General features: G+C 41.7%; 1 protein-coding gene across 1 annotated transcript in view; it reads left to right on the plus strand.

Annotated features, from left to right (window-relative positions):
- Positions 1-23,728, plus strand: part of DNAH14 (dynein axonemal heavy chain 14) — a 404,678-nt gene that overhangs the window by 154,912 nt on the left and 226,038 nt on the right. Inside the window, 7 exon segments of the mRNA XM_042976694.1 lie at positions 4,171-4,300; positions 12,048-12,327; positions 12,828-12,873; positions 12,964-13,061; positions 16,969-17,135; positions 17,854-18,198; positions 18,476-18,511. Of these exon segments, the coding sequence (XP_042832628.1) occupies positions 4,171-4,300; positions 12,048-12,327; positions 12,828-12,873; positions 12,964-13,061; positions 16,969-17,135; positions 17,854-18,198; positions 18,476-18,511 (1,102 nt within the window).

A 23,728-nucleotide genomic window follows, 5' to 3' on the forward strand; every position in this document is an offset into this window, starting at 1 on the left:
CTATGTATTTTTCCATGGTACTATTTCATAGCTTATTTTAAAAATACAACATGCCTTGTATACTTTTTTTTTAATGTTACAGGAGAAATACTTGTGTATTTCAAGTATACGTATTTTTGGAATCATACCACCTGGGTTAATCCCTGTTTCATCTCTGACATGTGTGACTTAGGTTAGCTAGTAAACTAACAGAGGTTATATAAATTCTTTAAACCTCAGTTTCCTCATCTATAAACTAGAGATAACAATAATACCTATATCATTAGGTTCTTTGAGAACAAACAGATTAAATGCCTGCTAAGTAGGTGCTACCATTACTGAATCTGTTCCCACTGACCTCCTTAACAGTATTGGTTTGTATTTCCATAATGACTAATGATATTGTGCATCCTTTGATATTATTAGCTATCTGTATATCTTCTCAGACAAAATGTCTGTTCAAGTCCTTTGTCCATTTTTCTTTTTATTTATTTTTTAATGTTTATTTTTGAGAGAGTGCAAGCAGAGGCAGGGCAGAGAGAGAAGGGAACAGAGGATCCAAAGTGGGCTCTGTGCTCTCAGTGGAGAGCTTGATGTGGGGCTTGAACTCGTAAACTGCGAGATCATGACCTGAGCTGAAATCAAGAGTCAGACACTTAACTGACTGAGCCACCCAGGTGCCCCCGTCCATTTTTAAATTGTGTTGTCTTGGGGGACCCTGAATAGCTCAGTCAGTTAAGCATCCGACTTCGGCTCAGGCCATGATCTCACAGTTTACAGATTCGAGCCCTGCATCGGGCTCTGCTGACAGCTCGGAGCCTGGAGCCTGCTTCGGATTCTGTGTCTCCCTCTCTCTCTGCTTCTCCCCCATTCATGCTCTATGTCTCTCTATCTCAAAAATAAACAAACATTAAAAAAAACTGTATTGTCTTTATTGTTAAGTTATAAAGAATTTTAAAAATATATTTTGGGTACAAGAGCATTATTATCAAATAATTACTTGCAAAAATTTTCTTTAATTCTATGCATCATCTTTTCACTTTCTTGATAGTATCCTTTCGAACACAAACGTATTTAATTTTGAAAAAGGCCAATTTATTTTTTCTTTGTACTATTTTTTAAAATTTTTTTTAACGTTTATTTATTTTTGAGAGAGTGACAGAGCACGAGTCGGGGAGGGACAGAGAGAGGAGAGGGAGACACAGAATCCAAAGCAGGCTCCAGGCTCTCAGCTGTCAGCACAGAGCCCAACGCAAGGCCCAAACCCACGAACTGTGAGATCATGACCCGAGCCGAAGTTGGACACTTAACCGACTGAGCCACCCAGGCGCCCCTCCTTGATTGTACTTTAACTGTCATATAAAAGAAATCATTTCCCAATCCAAGATCATGAAGATTTATACCTTTATATTCTCCTAAGATTTTTAATTTTAGCTGCTGCATTTAGATCTTTGATCCATTTTGTTTTAATTTTTGTATACAGTCTGAGATAAGGGTATAAATTCATTCTTTCCCGTATGGATATCCAACTGTCCCAACACTGTTTCTCAGAAAGACTATTCTTTCTTCATTGAATTGTGTTGGCATCCTGTTGACAATCAGTTGACGATAGATGTATGGATTTATATATGGACTGTAAATTTTGTTCAGGTGATCTCTATGTCTGTCAGTACCACAGTCTTGATTACTGTAGCTTTGTAGTAAGTTTTGAAATTGGAAAGTGTGAATTTTATAACACTGTTCCTTTTCAACATTGTTTGGACTATTCTGGGTCCCTTGCATTTACTGTGAACTGTAGAGTAAGATTGCCAATTTCTATCTAAAAGAAAAACAACAACTGGAATTTATGTAAGGATTGCACTGAATCTTTAGATAAATATGGGGAGCATTTTTATTTTAACAGTTTTCCAGTCCATGGATGTGAGATTGTCTTTGCATTTATATGGGTAGTCTAATTTCTTTCAGTAGTCTTTTACGGTTTTCAGTGTATGTGTCACACTTCTTTTGTCATGTTTATTTTGAAGTATTTCTTTCTTTTTGATACTATTGTAAACACATTTTTTTAAGTTTTATTTTGGATTATTAATTGCTAACGTATTGAAATATAGCTGATTTTTGTATATTGATCTTGTATCCAGCAACCTTGCTCAACTTTTTTATTAGTACTAATGGTGTGTGTGTGTGTTAACTCCTTAAGATTTTCTATACAGGATTATGACACCTGTAAATAGATATCGTTTTACTTCTTTTTTTCCCAGTCTGATATCTTTTATTACTTTTTGTTGCCTGATTGCCCTGGCTAGAATCTTCAATACAACGTTATTAGAAGTGGCAACAGTGAACATTCCTGTTTTATTCCTTGTCTCAAGAGGGGAACTTTAAGTCTTTTATCATTAAGTATGATGTTAACTGTGGGGTTTTTGCAAGTGTTTCTTATCACGTCGAGGAAGTTCCCCTCTATTGTTAGTTTGTTTAGTGTTTTTGCATGAAATGTTGGAATTTGGTAAATGCTATTTTTCTGTGTCAGTTGATCATGTGTTTTTTACTTTATGCTGCTAATATGGTATACTACATTATGTTACATATATACATTTTTGTATGTTGAACCAACCTTGCATTTTTGGGATAGTTTCCACTCAATTATAATATATAATCCTTTGTATAGGCAGCTAGATTGAGTTTGCTAATATTTTGTTAAGGATTTGTGTGTCTCTATTCATAAAGGTATTAGTCTGTAGTTTTCTTATGATGTCTGTGTCTGGTTTTGGTTCCAGGAAAATTCTGGGCTCATAGAATGAACTGGTATAATTTCTTTCTTAAATATTTGACAGACTTCACAAGGAAGCCTGTCTGGGCCCAGGGCGTTCTATTTTGAAAGCTTACAAATTATTTGTTCAGTTTCTTTAATAGATGTCCTATTCAGATTATCTATTTCTCTGATTTTTATGAGGGGATGTGGAAAGATTTTTTAAAATGTTCTGTGCCATTCTCTTGCTGCCAGAAGCTCCTAATAGTTTTATTTTCTGCCCTTTTCACCTTAAATTGAGATGTCTATCTTATTATGGTTTGATATTGCTTTTTAACTTAATCTGATAGTTTCTGTCTTTTAATTAGGAAATTAAACCTATTTAGATTTAGTAACTGGTATGCTTTGCTTTTGTGCCTCCCATTTCATTTATGCTTATTATTTATTTTACTTTGGTTTTTTTCTCTTTTCTGTTTTCTTATTTTTCTTGATTCACTCAGATGGCTCTTAATTCCCTATGCCTCCTTCTTACCTCCTTGTTTTAGTGTTTCTTATGCTTTGCAGTGTGTTTACGTATTCTCCATCTTCCTAATAATTATTATTTAAATTCTATTTCCATGTTAGCTTATATTTGTAAATCTTTACTTTTCCATAAAAATGCTTCACTTATTAAAAGCTTATTTTTAGACAGAGGGAGACAGACGAGCAGGGGAAGGGCAGAGAGGGAGGGACAGAATCCCAAGCAGTTTCCATGCTTTTGGCGCAGAGAGACTTTCTGTCTATGGATTTACCTATTCTAGGTACCTCATTTGGTGGAGTTACACGATATTTGTTCATTGTTTCTGGCTTATTTCTCTTAGCATAATGTTTTCAAGGTTCATCCGTGTTGTGACACGTATGAGAATTTCCTTTTTAAGGCTAGATAATCATTGTATGTGTATACTAGATTTTATTTATCTGTTCATCTGTTGATAGACATTTGGGTCATTTTCACCTTTTGGCTATCGTGAATGATGTTGCTATAAACATTGACGTGTAAATATCTGTTTGAATCACTGTTTGCAGTTCTTTCGTTTATATGCCCTGAGGTGGCGTTGCTGGATCACCTGGTAATTCAACAGGTAACTCTCTGAGGAATTTCCCTGGTATTTTCCACAGTAACCGCCCTATTTTAATTCCCACCAGGAAGCACCAGGATTCTAATCCTCACCAACACTATTTTCCTCTTTTAGAGAATAGTAGCCATCCTGTTTGGTGTAAAGTTACATCTCATTGTGGTCTTGATTTGTATTTCCCTAATGATGAGTGATGCTAAAACATGTTTTCGTGTACTAATTGACCATCCGTATATCTTCTTTGGAGGAATGTCTAATTATTTATGTGTTCTGGATATTAGTAAGATATCAAAGTTTAGAAAGACTTTTTTTTCTTATTTCTTAATCTAGAATATACAAGAATATCTTTACTTTCCCTGGAAAGATAACAAATGATGGTGAAGAATTTGTCGGTAATTCAAATTTACGTGCCACTCCTGTTTTAAAGTCAGAAGTGAAAATGGAAGCAGATATTAATGAGGTAAGTGGTCTTTGAAAAATATAAGCACAGATTTTTAATGTAAAATGAATAAGTTTTGTAATTAAAAATGTGACTTATGATTATTCACAATTGTTGGCGCACCACACACACGTACACGTCCCTCCCACTGTAGAAAGCTGTAATGACACTCATCTCAGCTGGTTCATCTGTTCACGCATTATCGAGTACTTAATATACACCGGTCACTGGGCTCGGCTCTGAAATTCACCAGCGGGTGGAACGAATTCCCTGACCTCTTGGAGCTTATATTCTGCGCCAGGAGAGACAGGGACTGAAGTGATGAGTGCAGGGAGGAAGCACAAAGGTAGATAAGGGAATGCGGAGTGCTGCCGTATGCTGCTTTCACACGGGACTGGTGCGGGAGGGCCACCCTGTCTAAAGTAGCAGTTACCCCCTCCGCCCCCGCTATTGTCTACCTTTGACTCTTTACCATTCTACAGAAAACAAGTAACAAAAAAATGTTTTGTTATTAACTCAAAAATGAGACAAGCCAAATATGAAAACTCTTAACAGAATCCTAGAAGAACTTACACTAGGAAATCTTTTTTTTTTTTAATGTTTATTTATTTTGAGAGGGAGAGAGAGTGCATGCGGGTGGGGGAGGGGCAGAGAGAGAAGGGGAGCAAGAATCCTAAGCAGGATCCATGCTGTTGGCACAGAGCCTGACGCAGGGCTCGGTCTTACGAACCATGAAATCATGACCTGAGCCCAGATCAAGAGTTAGATGCCTGCCTGACTGAGCCACCCAGGTGCCCCGGGAAATCTTTTCTTGACATGAGGAATTGTATCCTGCCCCCGACAGTATTTTCTCGGGATTAAACTTTATACAGCAGATACTTTTCCTACTTTGCAAAAGCAGCATTTTCATGAGATAGCGCTGTATAATATATGTATGTTTTACATATTTTTTAATATTTTAGGTAGATTTGGTAACAAGGGAAAATGTTCACATTTTAAATTTCAGTTTGTATTTCTCTTATTAGTAGCTTAATTCTGTATTTTTAAAAATACGTTACTGGAGGGGCGGCTGAGTGGCTCTGTCGGTTGGGCGTTCGACTTCGGCCCAGGTCATGATCTCACGGTTCGTGAGCTCAAGCCCCGCGTCACTGTCTGGGCTGACGGCTCGGAGCCTGGAGCCTGCTTCGGATTCTGTGTCGTCTCCCTCTGTCTGTCCCTCCGCTGCTTGCACCCTGTCTGTCACATTGTCTCAAAAAGAAATAAACGTTAAAAAAAATTTTTTTTTAAATATGTTATTGTAGACTCATATTTTGTCTTCTATGTTTTTTGTCCATTTATCTGCTGAATAGATTTTTCTGTTTTGTAGGAATTCTTCATATTTATATTGCAATGATCTTTTCTGCTAGATGGCTTGCTACTTTTATTCCCTCGTGGTAATTTTTATCAATAATTCTTCATTTCAGTGTAGTGGAATTTATCAATCCTTTTATTTGTGCTAGTGTTTGAGACTAAATTTACCATCCCGAGTCATAAATATATTTTCCTTTATTTTCTCATAGAAGCTTTAGAGTCTGGCCTTCACATGTATCTTTAATGTGTCTGTGTGTAGTGTAGGCTGGGGTCCATTTTCAGGTATTCCTGTGTGAGTAGCCATTGCCCAGACGTAGTTTCTTTACATCCTTTCCCTGCTGATCTGCACTGGCAGCTCTTTCTTTATCATTTACCATCTGATTCCCATATGTGGGTCTTCTGTTCCCCAGCTGCTACTCTGTCCTGTTGATCTGTTTGCCTCTCACTGTGCCGATCCCACACTGGATTAATGGTATATAGCTTTGAGATAAGTCTTCTTTTATTCTCAGCCATTTGCTCTTCTGTATACAGTTTAGATTCAAACCCTATTTGGATTTTGGTTGAAATTGCCTAGAAGATGGGGAGAGTTAATATTTTATGATATTGAATCTTTCCGACATGATTGTGCTATTTAAGTCTTCTTGAATTTTTTCAATGTCTTTTATAATTTCTCCATAAAAATCTTAGATATTTTTTTGTTAGATTTAACCTGTGAGCCTTGTAGCCCCAGCCTGTACTGGGAGTTGTTATTTTATTTTTATTTTATTTTATTTTATTTTATTTTATTTTATTTTATTTTATTTTTTTAATTTTTAATGTTTATTTATTTTTGAGAGAGAAACAGAGCATGAGCAGGGGACAGGCAGAGAGAGGTAGACACAGAAGCTGAAGCAGGTTCCAGGCTCTGAGCTGTCAACACAGAGCCCGACGCAGGGCTCGAACTCACAAACCGCGAGATCATGACCTGAGCCGAAGTCGGCCGCTCAACCGACGGAGCCACCCAGGCGCCCTGGGAGTTGTTATTTTAGATGCTTCTACTAGTTCTTTATGAACACTTTGGAATAGAAATATTTTTAGATAAAAACACATGCACTGTTTTTTTTAATTTTTTTAATGTTTTTAAATTTATTTTTGAGAGAGAAAGAGACAGAGTGTGAGTGGGGAGGGGCAGAGAGAGAGGGAAACACAGAATCTGAAGCAGGCTCCAGGCTCTGAGCTGTCAGCACAGAGCCCAATGTGGGGCTCGAACCCATGAGGTACGGGATCATGACCTGAGTTGAAGTCGGAGGCTTAACCGACTGAGCCACCCAGGTGCCCCTGCACTGTTTTAATTTTTTCCTTAGGATTAATACTCAATCAGCACAATAGGCCTTTTTGCAGTCTTCCATTTGCAGAGTATCTCTTTAGACAAGGTTATACTGATTTCTATTAAAGAGTGCCTTTTACATGTATCCTGTTTTATACTGACCGTTGCTTATTGATAACTGAAATCTCAGATTAACTGATCTTTTTACTTATTACTTGTAGTGGGTGTTTTTCTTATACTTATTAGCTATTTGTATTTCTCATTTTTATGACCTTTTGATGTTCTTTCCCATTTTTCTTATGGCGTTTTCTCTTCCTTTTTCTTACTGAATTACAAAACTATTTATAAAGTACAGACCATAACCATTTGTTATATCATGAAAATGTAAATCTTAATGCATTGTTTTTTGTTTTGTTACTAGTGTTTCTAGTATGAGGAAGATTTTTTTTGAGTGATTAAAAACCTGTCCCACCTGGGTTCACTGGTAAATTCTACCAAACATTTAAGACAGAAATTATACCAATTTTCTACAGTCTTTTTCAGAGGAATGCAGAAGATAGAATACTTTCTAACTTATTCTATGAGACCAATGTTACTTTAATACCAAAACCAGACAGACAGTACAAGAAAGCTACAGACAGATATCTCTCATGAACACAGATATAAAAAAATCTTCAAATCATAATCCAACATAGAATTATACACCAAGTGGGATTTATCCTAGGTATGTAAGCTAGTTCAACTCTTGAAAGTTAATGCAATCCATCACATCAGTAGGCTAAAAAAAAAATCACATGCTCATATAATAGATGCAGGAAAAGTATATGAGAAAATATAATACCCATTCATGATAAAAGTTCTCAGTAAACTAGAAAGAGAAGGTAACTTCTTCAACTTGATAGAGAATCTTTACCAAAAAACCTGTAGCTCACCTTATATTTAGTGGTGACAAGCTTGGAGCTTTTCTATTAAGATCAGGAACAAAGCAAAAATGTTCCCTCTGATTAATGCTTTTCAACATTGTACTGGAAATACTAGCTTATGCAACAAGACAAGAAAAGGAAACAAAAAGTATACGGTTTGGGAAGGAAGAACTAAAACTTCCTTTGCAGATGACATGCTCATCTATGTAGAAAATCCAAAAGAATCAACGAAAAATCTGGAACTAATAAGTGATTATAGTGAGGTTGCAGGCTACAGGGTTAATTTTAAAAGGTCAGGCACTTTCCTATATGCCTGCAGTGAACAAGTGAAATTTGAAGTTGAAAACAATACTATTTACGTTAGCACCTTCCCAAATGAAATACTTGGGTATAAATCTTACAAAATACATACAGGGTATATAGGAGGAAAACTACAAAACTCTAATGAAAGAGATCAAAAGAGAACTAAAAGAATGAAGTGATAGTCCATGTTCATGGATGGGAAGACTCCGTATTATCAACATGTCCGCTTTTCCCAACTTGATCTATAGTTTCAATGCGATGCCAATCAAAATCCCAGGGCCTATTTTGTGGATCATGACAAACTAATTCCAAAGTTTATATGGAGAGACAAAAGACCCAGAATAGCCAATACCATACTGAAGGAGAACAAAGTTGGAGGACTGACACTGTCTGACGTTATGATTTACTTTAAGGGTATGATAATCAAGACAGTTTGGTATTGGGGCGCCTGGGTGGCTCAGTCGGTTGAGCGTCCGACTTCGGCTCAGGTCACGATCTCGCGGTCTGTGAGTTCGAGCCCCGCGTCAGGCTCTGGGCTGATGGCTCAGAGCCTGGAGCCTGCTTCCGATTCTGTGTCTCCCTCTCTCTCTGCCCCTCCCCCGTTCATGCTCTGTCTCTCTCTGTCTCAAAAATAAATAAATGTTAAAAAAAAAAAAAAAAAAAAAAAAAAGACAGTTTGGTATTAATGAAAGAACAGTCAAATAGACCACTGGAACAGAATAGAGGCCAGAAATGGATTCCCATAAATACAGTAAAACCTTGGTTTGTGAGCATAATTCATTCCAGAAACATGCTTGTAATCCAAAGCACTTGTATATCAAAGCAGATTTCAAGAAGATTGGTTTAGTGGTGATCATGTGATGTTTGGTGTCACATACTACTCGTACTGTAAGACATCGCTTGTTTATCAAGTTAAAATTTATTAGAAACATTTGCTCGTCTTGTGGAACATTTGCAGAACAAGTTACTCACAATCCAAGATCTTACTGTATAGTCAACTGATCTTTGACAAAGGAACAAGAGCAATACAGTGGAGCAATGATGGTACTCAATAAATGTGCTGGAACAACTGGACGTCCATGTGCCAAAAAAAATGAATATAGACTCAGACTTCACATCTTTCACAGAATTAACTCAAAATGGATCATAGACCTATTTGTCAAATGCAAAATTAAAGAAACTCTTAAAGGTAATATAAGAAAAAACCTAGATGACCTTAAGTGTGGCAGTGACTTTTTAGATACAACACCAAAGGCACGATCCATGAGAGAACTGATAAGCTGGACTTCATTGAAATAGAAGACTTTTTGGGTCTCCTGGGTGGCTTATTCGGTCAAGCATCTACCTCTTGGTTTAGCCTCAGATCACGATCTCCTGGTTCGTGAGTTCGAGCCCCACATCGGGCTCTGTGCTGACAGCACGGGTCCTGCTTGGGACTCTCACTCCTTGTCTGGTTCTAAATTGTCCTTGTTCTAAATTGCATTTCTCTGATGACAAATAATGTGGACCACCTTTTCATATGCTTGTTTGTCACCTGTATACTTTCTTTGTTGATGTGTCAGTTAAGGTCTTTGACTCGTTTTTAATTGGGTTATGTGTTTTCTAACTGTTGAGTTGGAAGGGTTCTTTGCATATTTTAGAGAACAGACCTTTAGCAGCTATGTCTTTTGCAAATATTTTCTCCCATCCTGACTTGACTTCAAGTCTTGTGGCTTGACTTCACCCTCATAACCTTGGCTTGACTTCACTCTCATACCTTTGTATTTTGCCAAGAAGCTTTCTATTTTCTATTTATTTATTTATTTTGCAAGAGAGAGAGAATGGGCAAGGGAGGGGCAGACCCATGACTTCCGCCTTATCACATGCTGGCAATATAGCCTTTAACAAATTAATACCAGCTTTTTTATATATAATAAGAGTAATAATTTCTGTCTAGGTTGCTGTGAAGATGAGGTGAGGGCAACTTGTTTACTCTAGCGCCTAGGACATGATAAGCACTCACCCAAGAGTAACTGTGTCCAATAATAGAGTGTGCTAGGAGTATACTGTATCGGGTATACTCAAGCAGTGGACACAGATACAAGTATGCCGTATCGAATAGTAGTTGTACTACGTGCATTTCAGGAATAATTCTACGCCAACTATTTGTAATACTGTAACATTAGAAAGTGTGTAGGGCTCAAGGTCCGGTCGTTACCAGGATTAGAGGTCATTTTCCAGAAGAAGCTATACAACGCATCATGTTTGTTTGAAATTGTCTTTGAACTTCTTGATTGTGATAAAACATACATAACATCCACTTGCCCGTTTCGAGCATATTTTACACGTGAAATTCAGTGGCGTTACCATACGCGCGGTGCTGTGTGCAGTCACCATTACCCACTCTGCAGCAGTGTGTCACCCCCCGAAACTCCCGCGTTTATTTGTGTACAACCTCTAAAGATTGCGTGTCCCCTTCAGCATCTGCTCAGGCTCTTCCTTAGCGGCTTCACAGGGTGCTAACAATGTTTGTTTACAGTGTCAACTGCCTTTATTCGTTATGGAGTAGTTGAGGTTCTGGCAGGTGAGTGAGACAACCACTCTGAGAAACCCTGGATGCCTCCAGAACAGCGGGCTGTGTGTGGGTAAGAGAGATGGATACGTTAGTTGAGAACACCTGCCTAGACAGAGCCTACGAGCGAATACATTGTCTAAGAAAGGTATTTATCCGAGAAATAGTCTGGCTGTTTCTCAGTAGGGACAGGTGCCCGTACCAGAATGGGTGTATTCCAGCAGGGACGCGTACCTGTACCAGGATGTGCATATTCTCAGTACATATTCTCTGTACCAGGATGTGTATACTCCAGTAGGGACGGGTACCCGTACTAGGATGTGTATACTCCAGTAGGGACGGGTACCTGTACCTGGATGTGTATATTCCAGTGAAGAAGTCAGACCTGCAGCAGTGGTTTTGAAGGAGAGTCCCGATTTCTAATTCTCAACCGTGAGTACACGGTAGACTCACTTGCACAGCTTTTAAAGGATTCATATTCTTGGTATAAAATTGTTCAATCAATGTATTGTACACCTGAAACTAATATAACATTGTATGTTAATTATACTTTAATTACAGAAAGATTCTTGGGCCCTGCCGCAGATCTTTTAACTCAATCTCTGGGGATGGGGCCCAAGAATTTGTATTTTTAATTTTTTTTTTTTTACATTTATTTATTTTTTGAGAGACATAGAGCACAAGTTGGGGAGGGTCAGAGAGAGAGGGAGACACAGAATCTGAAGCAGGCTCCAGGCTCGGAGCTATCAGCACAGAGCCCAACACGGGGCTCAAACTCACAAACTGTGAGATCATGACCTGAGCCGAAGTCAGATGCTTAACCGACTGAGCCACCCAGGCGCCCCCAAGAATTCGTATTTTAAAAAAAATTTTTTTTAATGTTTATTTATTTTTGAGACAGAGAGAGACAGAGCATGAACGGGGGAGGGTCAGAGAGAGAGGGAGACACAGAATCCGAAGCAGGCTCCAGGCTCCGAGCCATCAGCACAGAGCCTGACGCGGGGCTCGAACTCACGGACCGTGAGATCATGACCTGAGTCGAAGTCGGACGCTTAACCAACTGAGCCATCCAGGTGCCCCCAAGAATTTGTATTTTTAACAAGCTCCCAAATGATCAATATGTAACCACCCTGGTGTTAATTTACACAGTCTTTTGGGGGAACTCCTGCATTACAATGCATCGTGTATTTTACATTACCTTATTTTAACATGCAAGTATTCATTACCCCAAAGTTATTGTTTATCATTTAAAGTTTAGGTCTGTATTATCCTGAATTGAAAGGAATATTCTTTCGGTTATATATTGTCACTGTCACTCTAATATCTATTAATTAGATTTTGAATCATATCAAAGTGGAGAGCAATTTGAGAAAAGTATATGCACCAGTATTTGAAGTGACTCTACGCTTGAGGTCTCCTGAAGAGAGTGACTCTTCAGAAACTTCCACAGAGAACTTTCATGAGTCTGACAATGGCTCTGAGGAACCTGGGGTGTGTGAACAAGAGGAGGCACCAAAACATGAAGTCAGTTGTGTCATAAAACAGTCGAGTGAAGAAATGCCAATAATGAAGAAACCAAAAAAAGTTTGTTACAACCGTGAAGAAATACCTTCAGGTAAGATGAGTGAGACTATTAAGAAGGAAAGGAGATAGCTAACAGCCGGAAAAGAGCAAATGACAGAAAATTTTAGTAGTTTATCTATTATCGCTGACCGGCGATAATAAATATTAAGAAATAATATCACTTCTCAGCAGTATAAATGTTAAGAAAGCTCTAAGCACAAGCTCAGATCATCTGTGGTGCATGTAAGCGATAACACTGTTACTCATTCTGGTCTCCTACGCACACTATTCTCAGTCCTGGGGCCTGATGACCCCCTTCCTGGCAGTGAACACCCCTGCGTGCTTGTCAGAAACCCAGGCCCTCAGACCGCAGCTCGGCCCTCATTATCACAGTCCGGGGTGCGGTGGAGTGCTAGAGTGCTACCTCTTAGGTGACCTTCCCGCGTATTCTCGGATGTCTGGAAAGCACTGCCACGTAGCAGGTGGTCACCTAGCTGGTTTAAATACCAATCAGTGTTTCATTCTCTCTTTTTTTTTTATGGACTCTTGTAGATATAGAAATCATGACCGAGTTCGAGAATAAATACATGTATGATGAGTAAGTAGCAGACCTTTTTGATATTACAAGTAATTGTAGTCTCTGGTGGTTACTGCATTTTTCTGAAATATGCTTTTATTTTTTTTTCAGGTTTTCAGAATTTGCTACAAATCTCTTCATAGTTCCCAACAGATTAGATTTTTCAAGAAAAATTCAAAATATGGTGACTGACATTGAAAAACGTATAAGTGAGTGTTTTTAAAGCGTAGCTAGATACACTGTCTCCTTTGGGAATATTCTCTCAGGCTCAGGCATCTGATGTTCACACCCAGTGGTGGAGCGCACACCACCGTCCATTGGGATCGGGAATGTGCAGTCTTTGGGATCAGTCGATGTGAATTTGGGATTCTTTGAGGATGTGTGACTTCTACACGTGACTGTGGAGTGCATAAAAGACGGGAATTAGGAAAACAGTGTAAGGTTTGGGTTTTTTATATACCACAGAATTTTGTAAGACTTAACTAAGTTGTATCTTACTAGCATAACAGATACTGTTTCCATCTGAAACCGATTTCGATCAGTCCTTTTCTAGTTCTGTGTATCCAGTCTGACGCTACACAGCTATTACTAGCCTGGCCCCCGAACGTGTCCCTTCCTCTCGGTCTGAGTCTTAAAACATCTTAAAACAGCAGGACCCGTGGCAACTCTTGGAAGGTGTATGTTTCCTCTTGTTATTAGTCAGTTCGGGGAGGGGTATTTTGAGATTGTCAAAGACCTTTTTGTTTCTTCTGAAAATTTTACCCCCTAATTTTAGCCTTTATTAGCGGATCTTATCACCTTCGCAGATCCATTTCTTTATTCAGTTATTTATGTAAATGTGGACTCACTGATCTACATTCACATTTGTATATGTTTGCATACATGCGTGCATTTGTGTGCATGTAAACTTACTGGAGAAAAAAAAAAAAATTTAAACCACCCCATCATTTCAGCTGCCTGCATATAATATGTGTTTTCACATAGTTTTTGCATTTTTACCTTCATAAGCATACAAGAGTGAAAGTTACATTTAAAATGGTTTGTTATCAGGGTGCTTGGGTGGCTCAGTCAGCTAAGCATCTGACTCTTGATCTCAGCTCAGGTCATGATCTTGCAGTTTTGTGAGTTCGAGCCCCGCACGGGGCCGTGCGCTGACGGCTCAGAGCCTGCTTGGGATTCTCTCTCTCTCTCTCTCTCTCTCTCTCTGCCCCTCCCCTGCTCGCACTCTGTCTCTCTTTCTCAAAAATCAGTATTGAAAAAAAACTTTAACAAAACATTTTATTATCACTTAGCGTTATATTGGAGGCATTTTCCTCATTGCTGCAGTCGTTCTCATAATTGTCACTTAGATGGCTAGATAATACTCCCTTACGCTAACGTGCCATAATATGTTTAACCATGCATGCAAAATTAAACGTTCTCATTCCTATACCCAGTCATGAAGTTAACGTCTGGCACACGGCTTGTGGCTTCCATGGGGTCCTTCTCAGACTGAGTCCACAGGAGTGGCACTGATGGGGCAGAAGTCTTTCTCGTACTGCTTGGTAGTTCTTCTGGGTTAAGAAAATTAACCCTTAATCTTTAATATGAGTTTTAAGAAAAATAGGTCATTTGCCTTGATTTTATGGTGATATTTTTTCCTAAGCAGAACATTATTTTTAAAGTATAACATTTGTAGAGCCTTTGGAAAAAGGCTTCAGGGCACTGTATCATAGAGACGCTTGCCCATATTATGATCACATATTATAAACAGCATTCTCCTACTTGTCTTCTAATTATGATTTCATTTTTATGTTTAAGCTTTCGATTGCTCTAAAATGTATTTGCATACACTGACTTATAACTTTTTCCCAAAGCACTAATGATGTGTCTGTCCCAGTATCATTCGTTGAATAATCCATTCCTCACCCTCACTGACTTGAAACGCCACTGTGATCATTTATTGTATTTTAGTATTTTATTTTATTTCATTTTTGGACTGTGTCTGTAACTCGTGTGCCAGTACTGTGCTGTTTTAATTATGTCACATTTTGCCCCCAGGGATTTCCTAGGTTCAGGGATATTTGTGTTAGTCTGGGGAGTATAAAGAGAGTATTACTGTTACTTAATTTGTTGCTCAGGTTGGCCTTATTTTCGGAGAACCGCTCTTTCCGAATGGGCCCTGTGCCCTTTTGTGGAGAGCACTGTAGCTTCTTCAGGCACAGGAGGCTCACACCCGTCTTGTGTTTCCTCGGGGACAGCCGCGGGACGGGCTCATTGTGGGAGTGGGGCCACTTAGAGGCCCATCAGTGAAAAGACCTAGAAAGTAACATGGAAAGTAACAGTGTAGTTACTGACTTGTTATGCAGGTAAAATAATGTCAGAACGGCTGCTCCGCACCTGTTTGAGACGCAAATGTATCAACCAGAGTGTTTGCGGGCGGTTTTTTTTCCCCTCTGTCCTGAGAGTTTTCAGTCAAAACACTGCTCTCCAGAGTCTCCTTTGTTACCCCTCCTCTTGAGTCACTAGTAACACAGCAGGCTACTTTGTCACCATCCGTATTCGTGTTGGGTTCTCCCAGCATCCTGCTTGGCGTTTTAAGACCTACTACGTCACTCTGTGCGCCATGCAGTTTGTGGGTTTTGACAATTACATATCCGCCATCCAGGTTCCATACAAAACCACTCCATCACGCCCAGGTTCCCTGGTGCTGCCCCTTCGTGGTTGGACCCTCCACACCTCTTACCCCCGGCAACCTCGGATCTGTTTCCTGTCTTTATAGTTCTGCCTTTTCCAGAAGGTCATACAAGTGGATGCGTAGGTAGCCTTTTGGGTCCGGCTTTTTTCACTTAGAAAGGTGCATTTCAGATTCATCCATCTTGCTGCGGGGGACAGCAGCCTTACTCCTCTTCATTGCTGAGTCATAGTCTACTGTCTGGATATACCAAAGTTTCTTTCTGCAGTCACATCTGGGTCGTTTCCAGTTTGGGGCAATTATGAATAAAATTGCCGTAAACATTCACATACGGGTTTTTGGACAACGTAAGATCCCTTTTTTCTTGAGCTGATAACCAGGGGTGGGCTTGCTGGGTCATATGGTAGGTGGATGTTTAATTGTATGAGAATTATAACGTGGTTCTATCATTTTGCATTCCTGCCAACAGTGTATAAAGCTCCAGTCACTCTGTATCCTTGTCACCTCTTGGTATTGTCAGATTAAAAAAAAAAAAAAAAAAGCCATTCTGGTAGGTTGTAGTGGGTCTCATTGTGGTTGTGTTTTGTTTCCCTGTTCATCTCTTCATGAGCTTATATGCATATGCTTGGATACATTTTTTGTGGTCAGATCTTTACATCTTTTGCTTATTTTCATTAGGATGTTTGTCTCTTTATTGTTGAGTTGTGAGAAGTCTTTATATGTATCGTTGATACAAGTCGTTTATGAGATACAAGATTTGCACACATTTTCTCCCAGTCTGTGCCTCATCTTTTCATTCTTTGTCACAGAGTGAACCTTCTGAACTCTGATAAAGTACGGCTCACCACTTTTTTTTCTATTATGGGTTATGTTTTGTTACCTATAAACTCTTTGTCTAACTCACAGCCATACAGATTTTTCCTGTATTTCCTCTTGGAATATTAATAAAGTTGTGCTTTATATTTAGGTATATGGCTTATCTTGAGTTAATTTTTGCATAGTGTGTGAAGTGTAGGTTAAAGTTTTGTGTTTGTTGGTTGGTTGGTTTTTGCCCATGGACACCCGGTTTTTCAGCTTGTCTGTGAAAGCACTGGCGGTGAAGCTTTGTCTCCCGTTCATCCCCTCACTGTGCTGGTCTAATGCTCTCCACGTGGCATCACATAGCATGGGCATTCCAACTATTTCTTAATGACTTTTCTTAGCTTCTATTTAATTATGCCTCGCCCCAACACCACCCAGTACCTGTGAGTGGTTCTGTTGTTTCCATAATATTAAATCCAGACTTTTACACTGTCTTAGATTCCGTTTATCGGTATAGAATACTGTTTAGCCCTCATAATAAATTAGCTTCAGTCCAGTGGTTTTAGATGTCATGGATAATTTTAAGGTGTTGTTTTCAGTGGGACATCAGAAAATATTAACTTTCGAATTATGTATTTTAGCCAAGATTGTTCCTCTTTGCCAAGATCCCCGCCTGTCTGTCTTTACTGAATCGGTCTTAATTGTGAATTTACCTAATAAGACTGAAAGTGGCATTGCCTATAAGAAGACAACCAGATGGCCAGATTGTCAGGTTCTTTTTGAAATGGATCCTACCTACCAAAACAAAGTGAGTTTAAGAACGATTTGTCTTAGGGAATACTGGGCTGATTCTTAGATTAAAGGGATTTATTGAAAAATTTGAGTATCCTAACTTAGGACAATTGAAATGCCATTTCCATCTTCTCTCCCGTCTGTCCCACTCATGTGCTTTCAGCTCAGTTCTTCTCCTTTGTTCTTTTCCAACTTCCCCTCCGAAAATGAGCTTTCTGTTTTATGGTTCCTGCATGATATTGACTTCCAGTCGTTGACCTGCATTGGCCCCTACATTCCCATTGCCACCTGGCTGGGTATTTTTGTTCAGATTTACAGGAGAATCTAATTGTCTTCACTTGGGTCAGATGACTCCTCGTCCAATAGCTGTGTCTTGGGGGAGTTCACACGGTACATAGAGGTGCCCTGGTGCAGGGCTGTGCACAGTGTCTATTCTGAAGTGGGATGTCAAGCGAGGGAATGAGGGATTGGTGTTTCTAGGCCACGGCTCAAGACAACATGCTGACGATAAAGATAAATGGCTTGGTAGGCCTTTTCAGAAACACCACATATTTAAAAGGCTATCTTAATTTCTTAAAGTCTTATGTTTCCAACATAGTTCTTTAGTGTAGGTTCCCAACAAAATGAACTCCACAAAAAAGTATGGTTTTAAATAGTTTAATAGAACTATTAGCCCCTTAGAGCATAAGTTTTTTACTCTTAAAATTCTGACTTTTTGACATTTTTATTTACAGATTGCCAGTCTCCTGACCGTTATTGGTAACTCAATGGGCCTGGTTAGTGCTTACAGCTGCCAGTTTAGAAAATACTGTACCATCGTACAGAGTGCTAAAGTCATGAGTATGAAAATGTCCTCTATGGAAGAATTAACTCCAACACAGTTTAAAACTATACTAGCTAAATTCAGAAGGTATCTGAAACACATTGTCAACATGGTCATTGAGAAACGCATTGGTATTTTCAAAGTTACAAGTCTCGATTATCAGTCAGAATGCTTACCGTATGTTGAGAATATCATACGTCTGAGTCACGACCTCCTGCGATCTGTAATTGAAAACAAGAGCACAAATCTATTAGAAGTAAGTGTTTTTGGAAATGCCTCTTGCGTGAGAGTCTTTACGATTATTAGGTTATAATTTTAAAAGACGTACTTCGGAAACATACTTGATGAGTGTTATCCTCAGAAATGTGATACGTATTACATTTGTTTGGGTCTTTGATCAGATGTCATTTCCTCAAAGAAACCTCCTCCACCATCTCCAAAATTGCACCCCACGTTTTCCCTTTTTTCCCTGCTGGGAATCGTTGCAAGATTATAAATGTGAAAAGGACATGATACCACTTTCATTTCTGCAGGGACCACTCTGGCTGCAGCGTAAAGAATGGATTCAGGTAGGATGAGACGGGAGGAGAGTGGTTTCTGGACCCTAGGGGAGAGGCGATGAGCGCTCGGACAAGGGCAGTAGCAGTGTGGAGTCTGGGGAGCAGAGGGAGTTGAGATCTGTTTCAGAGAGAGAATCGACAGGTTCAGCGATTGGCAGAATGTGGGAATAGGAGAAAGTCAGGAATTAATGACACTTGCGGCGTGTTGGTTAGGCAGCGGGGTGGGCCGTGGGGCGCAGGAGAGGGAGCACCGTGCTTGCTTCACGGTGCCGTCCTCAGGGAGAGATGTGCACGTGTGCACGTCCGGCCAGCAGGAGGGAGTCGGTACGGGAGCGCACGTTTAGCGACCGGCATCCAAGTGGTCCTAGAGGTCGTCCGAGTGAATGGGAATGCCCCGGTTATGTGAGTGGTGACGATGGAAAAGAGCCCCCAGAACGTCAATATTTAGGAGGTTGTTAGAGGAAGGGGAGCCTGCAGGGTGACCGGAGAGCTGGGGAAGCGAGGGAGTGTCCGCAGAAGGAGGGAGCGTTTAGCGGTTGTTAAATCCGTGAAGGGTGAAGAGGATGGCCAGTGTCCGTTAGACCAGAGGCACCGTGTGCTGTGTACGTTGGGGTTCCCGTCATCTTTACAACCACAGCAACCCTGAGACACATGGGAAGTCACTTCCGGCTCAGTCGGGACCGAATTCCCCCAACAAGGATCCGAAAGCCCCCAAAAGGCTGTTAAACGGCGGGTTTCTCTGTCTCGTGCGAAAACAAGCCTGGGTGCCGGTCGCCCAGGCCGGTCCGATGGCCGCACGTGGCCAGGAGCCCAGCGTCTTGGCTCTTTCCGCTCGGCTCCCGTGGTGGGGACTGCTCCACTCGCGCCGCGCCCTCGCTTAGGCAGAAATTCGGGGGAGCGGCAGCGCTGCATGTGACTGCACGTCCCCGTGCCGCCTCCGCCCCCGGCTGGAGGCCCAGTGGGCGCGTCTCAGGCTCCTTTTCCGTGGCGGCGGAGGGAGGCAGGCCAGAGAGGGGTGGCTTGAGCGTCAGGTCTGCCAGTTCACGGCGTCCGCGCGCTCGACGCCTTGGCTGTCCGCACCCTTCTTCCCGTGTATCGAGGTTTAGGGGGCACAATAAATATTCCCACTCTGGGAATAAATATACCCGGCTGGGTACTGAGCCAACTGAGAAGTAAGACAAGGTAAGGCAAAGGGAGATGAAGATAGTTCCTTTGTTGTTAACTGATAAGGTGGACCTTGGGGAAGATGGCTTCTATTTATTTAAAATTAGTCCCCAAACTGAAGGTCAGAATGAGGGAGAGACTCAGCCCTCTCGGCACCGGCTGCCCTAGAAACTGTGGCCAGCCCCTGGCCTTGTCCAGCAGTGAGCAGAGGGGAGCACACGGCCTTTGTGGGGCAGGCTGGCTGGCCGAGAGGAGGTACCTGTGCTGAGCCTGGCGCTCCCTGCCCCCACACTCCCCGGTCGCGGGAGTCACTCGGCTTCCCCGGGACGTGGGTGCGAAGCGGTGGGACACCAGGGGGCTAGGCGAGCGGGGCTCCCTCCTCGTGGACGCCTGAGAGGTAGGGGTGAGTGTGGGCCCCGCGCCACGTCCGGCCCTCCTTATCAAGTGCGACCTGGCCGCTTAGTGTTCTGGTGATCCGTAAATAAAGACCAGGCTGCAGCCCCCCTGGCCCGGTGTAAGATGGTGAAGGGACAGGGTAACTGTAATGGAAACTTCCCTCCTATAAAAAAAGAAAATGGAGAAGTAGCTATCTTAAGTGGTCTGCAGCTAATACCGAATCTTGGTGGACAGAAGGGACAAGAATTTGCTTCTCGGTAGACTAATTTCTGTGCTGAGTCAGTCTGGCAGCCTTCCTCTCAGATCTCGGGGGAGATCTCCGTCTCTTGTCCCCTGCGGCCCCGCTTGTGCCCGTAGGATGACTCTCCGGGTGTATCATTCTGCGTGACCCGCCCCATCCGAGCCGGGCGTTGGTGAGGTTGTGCTTGCTGGGCACTGAACGAGTACGGCAAGGGCATGAGTTTGAACACCTGGATGGGCCTTAGTAAGCATCACTGATGACTTATATTTAGCTGCTGTCTGTGCTGCACACTTCCCCATCCCCCCTAAAGGGACGGTTCTGTGTGTGGCGCTGTTTGGAACGTGGACTTGGGGGGAAAGTTACACCCTTACTAGTCCGCCGGCGAGCTTTCTGCCCGTCCTGTCGTCCCACCTTCGGTGAGGGTGCTCGGTTGAGGCAGGGCTCTAGTCACCTCTCCTGCTAAGGCCACCACTGAAGCCGCCTCTTTCATCGAGAGCTCAGAAGCGGTTAGCTGTCTCAACTTCTACGGCCTTCGACTTCAAGAATCCTCAAGTCGACTCTGTGCAGGAGGCAGAGGAGGATTTTCTTACCAGAGCTGCGGTTCCCTCAGTCTCTGCCCAGCTTCGTGTGGCGTGAGGTCACCTCCCGGGGTTTCACTGAAAGTAACGGAAGAGACAGCACGCGATACCAAGTTTTCCTACTATTCGCCCGAAGCTGTGGCTTTGGTCAGCACACGGGATCAGCCCCAAGCAAGAGCAGGCACCATCGTGACCACCATTTTGCCACCGCCTGTAACAAACGCGGCTTCCCAAAAGAAGACGGTCGCCAGATTCAAGTGTTCCCAGCGTCGCCGTCCTCAGGGAAGTCAGATCCACAGGGAGGTCCCACCGCACTCCCGTTTCGACGGCTACAGTTGAAGAGGCCGACAATAGCACGCTCTGAGGAGGACGTGGAGGGACCAGAGCTTCCAGCCGTTGTTGGTGAGAACGAAGCAGGTGCAGCCCCTCGGAAAACTGGCCCTTTCTTATAAGGGGACGTGTTTACCGAACAGGAATAAAACCAGGTCCACACAAAGACTTTGACTCAAATACTCGCAGAAGCCTCGCCCACAAGTACCACACCACAGCCTGTAGTGAATCCAGATTCCCCGCAAGACGTGAGCAGAGAAAAGGCGGCACGTTCGTGCGTGGGCGTTAGCGTTCACCGGGGAAAAGGAGCTTAACTCCCCCTATGTGCGATTTGGATGAATCTCAAAAATACGTTGACCAAAAGAAGCCAGACACAAAGGAGTGCCTGCTGGACGACTCCGTGTGTATGTCACGTGACAAGTCCGAGATTACCCGCGGTCACAGCAACCAGAGGTGGCTGTGTGAGGCCAGGGGCAGGAGAAGATTGGGATGGGGCCCGAGGGGTCTCAGGGCAGTGAAAGCTTTCTGTGTTTTGATTATGGAGGTAACTACACAGGTGCATAACTGTGTTAAAACTCACCCTAACGTTCAGTTAGCATCGTTTATATGTAAATTTTGCTTCACCTGATTTTTTTAAAAAAAATCTTGGCCTTTCCATTTCCTATGTGGAAGACCTTAGTTAATATCCTTATATCTCACCCTACCTCAGTTTCTTTATCTGTAAGTTGGGGATAATATTAGCCACTCACCTGGAGAGGTTGTAGGAGTGAAATCAGGTACCGATCGTAAAGCTCTCAAACGCTTCCGGAACACAACCCTAAGACACACGTGAGTCTCCGCAAACCGCATCTCTGCGGCTGGAAGAATCAGGGTTTTTTGTTCCAGAAAACTCTCTGAGTTGTAATTGGTTTAGGAACCTGTGCTGAAAGTTCTCTCCGTTCATCCGCTCTCTGGCTCCTGCATGCTCCCTGGTGTGTTTTTATTATTTATTTCCTGAGGCTTCGGGTAGCTTCCCTTGATGTGGTTAAAGCAGTTCCCCTATCTGGATGAGAGTTGCTAATCTGACACGAGTAATTTTTATCAGAAATGAATTTTATTAAATGCTTATTCTGCGTCTATTGACCTAATCATGCAGGGTTTTTTCTTTAAGCCTTTAACGTGGTTGTTACATTAATTGACTTTCTTAGGTCGCTCTTGCCTCCAGACTGCCTTAGCGGCCAGCATGCACGTGCACATACACGAACTTTATATTTTTTTAAATTTTTTTAATGTTTATTTACTTTTGAAGGAGAGGGAGACCGAGCATGAGTGGGGCAGGGGCAGAGAGAGAGGGAGACAGAGAATCTGAAGCAGGCTCCAGGCTGCAGCCCAACGTGGGGCTTGAACTCACAAACTGTGAGATCATGACCTGAGCTGAAGTTGGACACTCAACTGACTGAGCCACCCAGGCTCCCCTACAGGCATTGTTTTTAAGACTTTTGCATCTATTCCCATAAGTGAAATTTGTCTGTGACTTTCTTTTACCATCCTTATCGGTCTTTGATATCAGTGTCCTACTAGTGACATAAAGGAAGCTTAGGTATATTCCACCTTTTCCTGCCCCCTCTTGCGCAAAATTGGAATTATCTGTTTTCTTTGTGATACAAATCTGCATTTTAAAATGTTTCTTTTCTCTGGCATTTAAATGGGATTTGTGGGTACAGTCAAGATAGCTGTGTTTACTTGGTCTTTTGAACATTGTCAATCAAATGTGGAAGTTTTATCCTCAGAGCTATAGATGAAGACTCCCAAGTTTATTAAGGTAAAGCTACTTGCTCAGGGTCACACAGGAAGTGCTGGAGCTGGGATTCAGACACAAGCCTCTCCGTAAAGCCTGTTCATGTGAACTGCTGGTGGGTTAACAGTGGTGATCTCTGAGTGATGGTGTAATAGGGATTTTCTCTTTTAAAAGCTTTTTTGTATTGCGTGTTTTGTACGAACATCTATTTGACGATCAAAGAGAATATAGTGCTTGAAAAATTAGACACGTACAGTCAATTAATTCAAGCCTGTGAAGTTGAAAATGGAAATGACACTGCTTCCAAAATCACGCATGAGTATTCATTAAGAGCCTGGAAATAGGAGACAAAAATAAAAATCGTAATGTGAGTATAGAAATGCAATTATTTTGAAAATTTCATGGAATGATATAAATACACTTAGGAGAAGTATTGACGTTATGCATATAATTATAATGAATACTTACAATGGATAAAAATAGGATTTGGAATCATGTCTGGGTGAATCATAGCCCTGTAACTCACTACATCTTTGCCTGTAGTGAGGTCAAAATCGAATCCCTCTGAGACTCATTTCCTCCTGCATAAACTGGAGAAGATAACACCGAATGAACCAACACGCGATCAGAGCAAAGCGGGATCACGTATATATAGAGCTGGAACGTACACGCTCCAAACATGGCGGCAATTCCGCATCATCCACATGGTAGCCACACCCTTCCCATCGTTGTTGCGTTCA

This window comes from Panthera tigris, chromosome F3, assembly GCF_018350195.1.
Source record: "Panthera tigris isolate Pti1 chromosome F3, P.tigris_Pti1_mat1.1, whole genome shotgun sequence".
In the NCBI taxonomy this organism is placed as follows: Eukaryota; Metazoa; Chordata; class Mammalia; order Carnivora; family Felidae; genus Panthera; species Panthera tigris.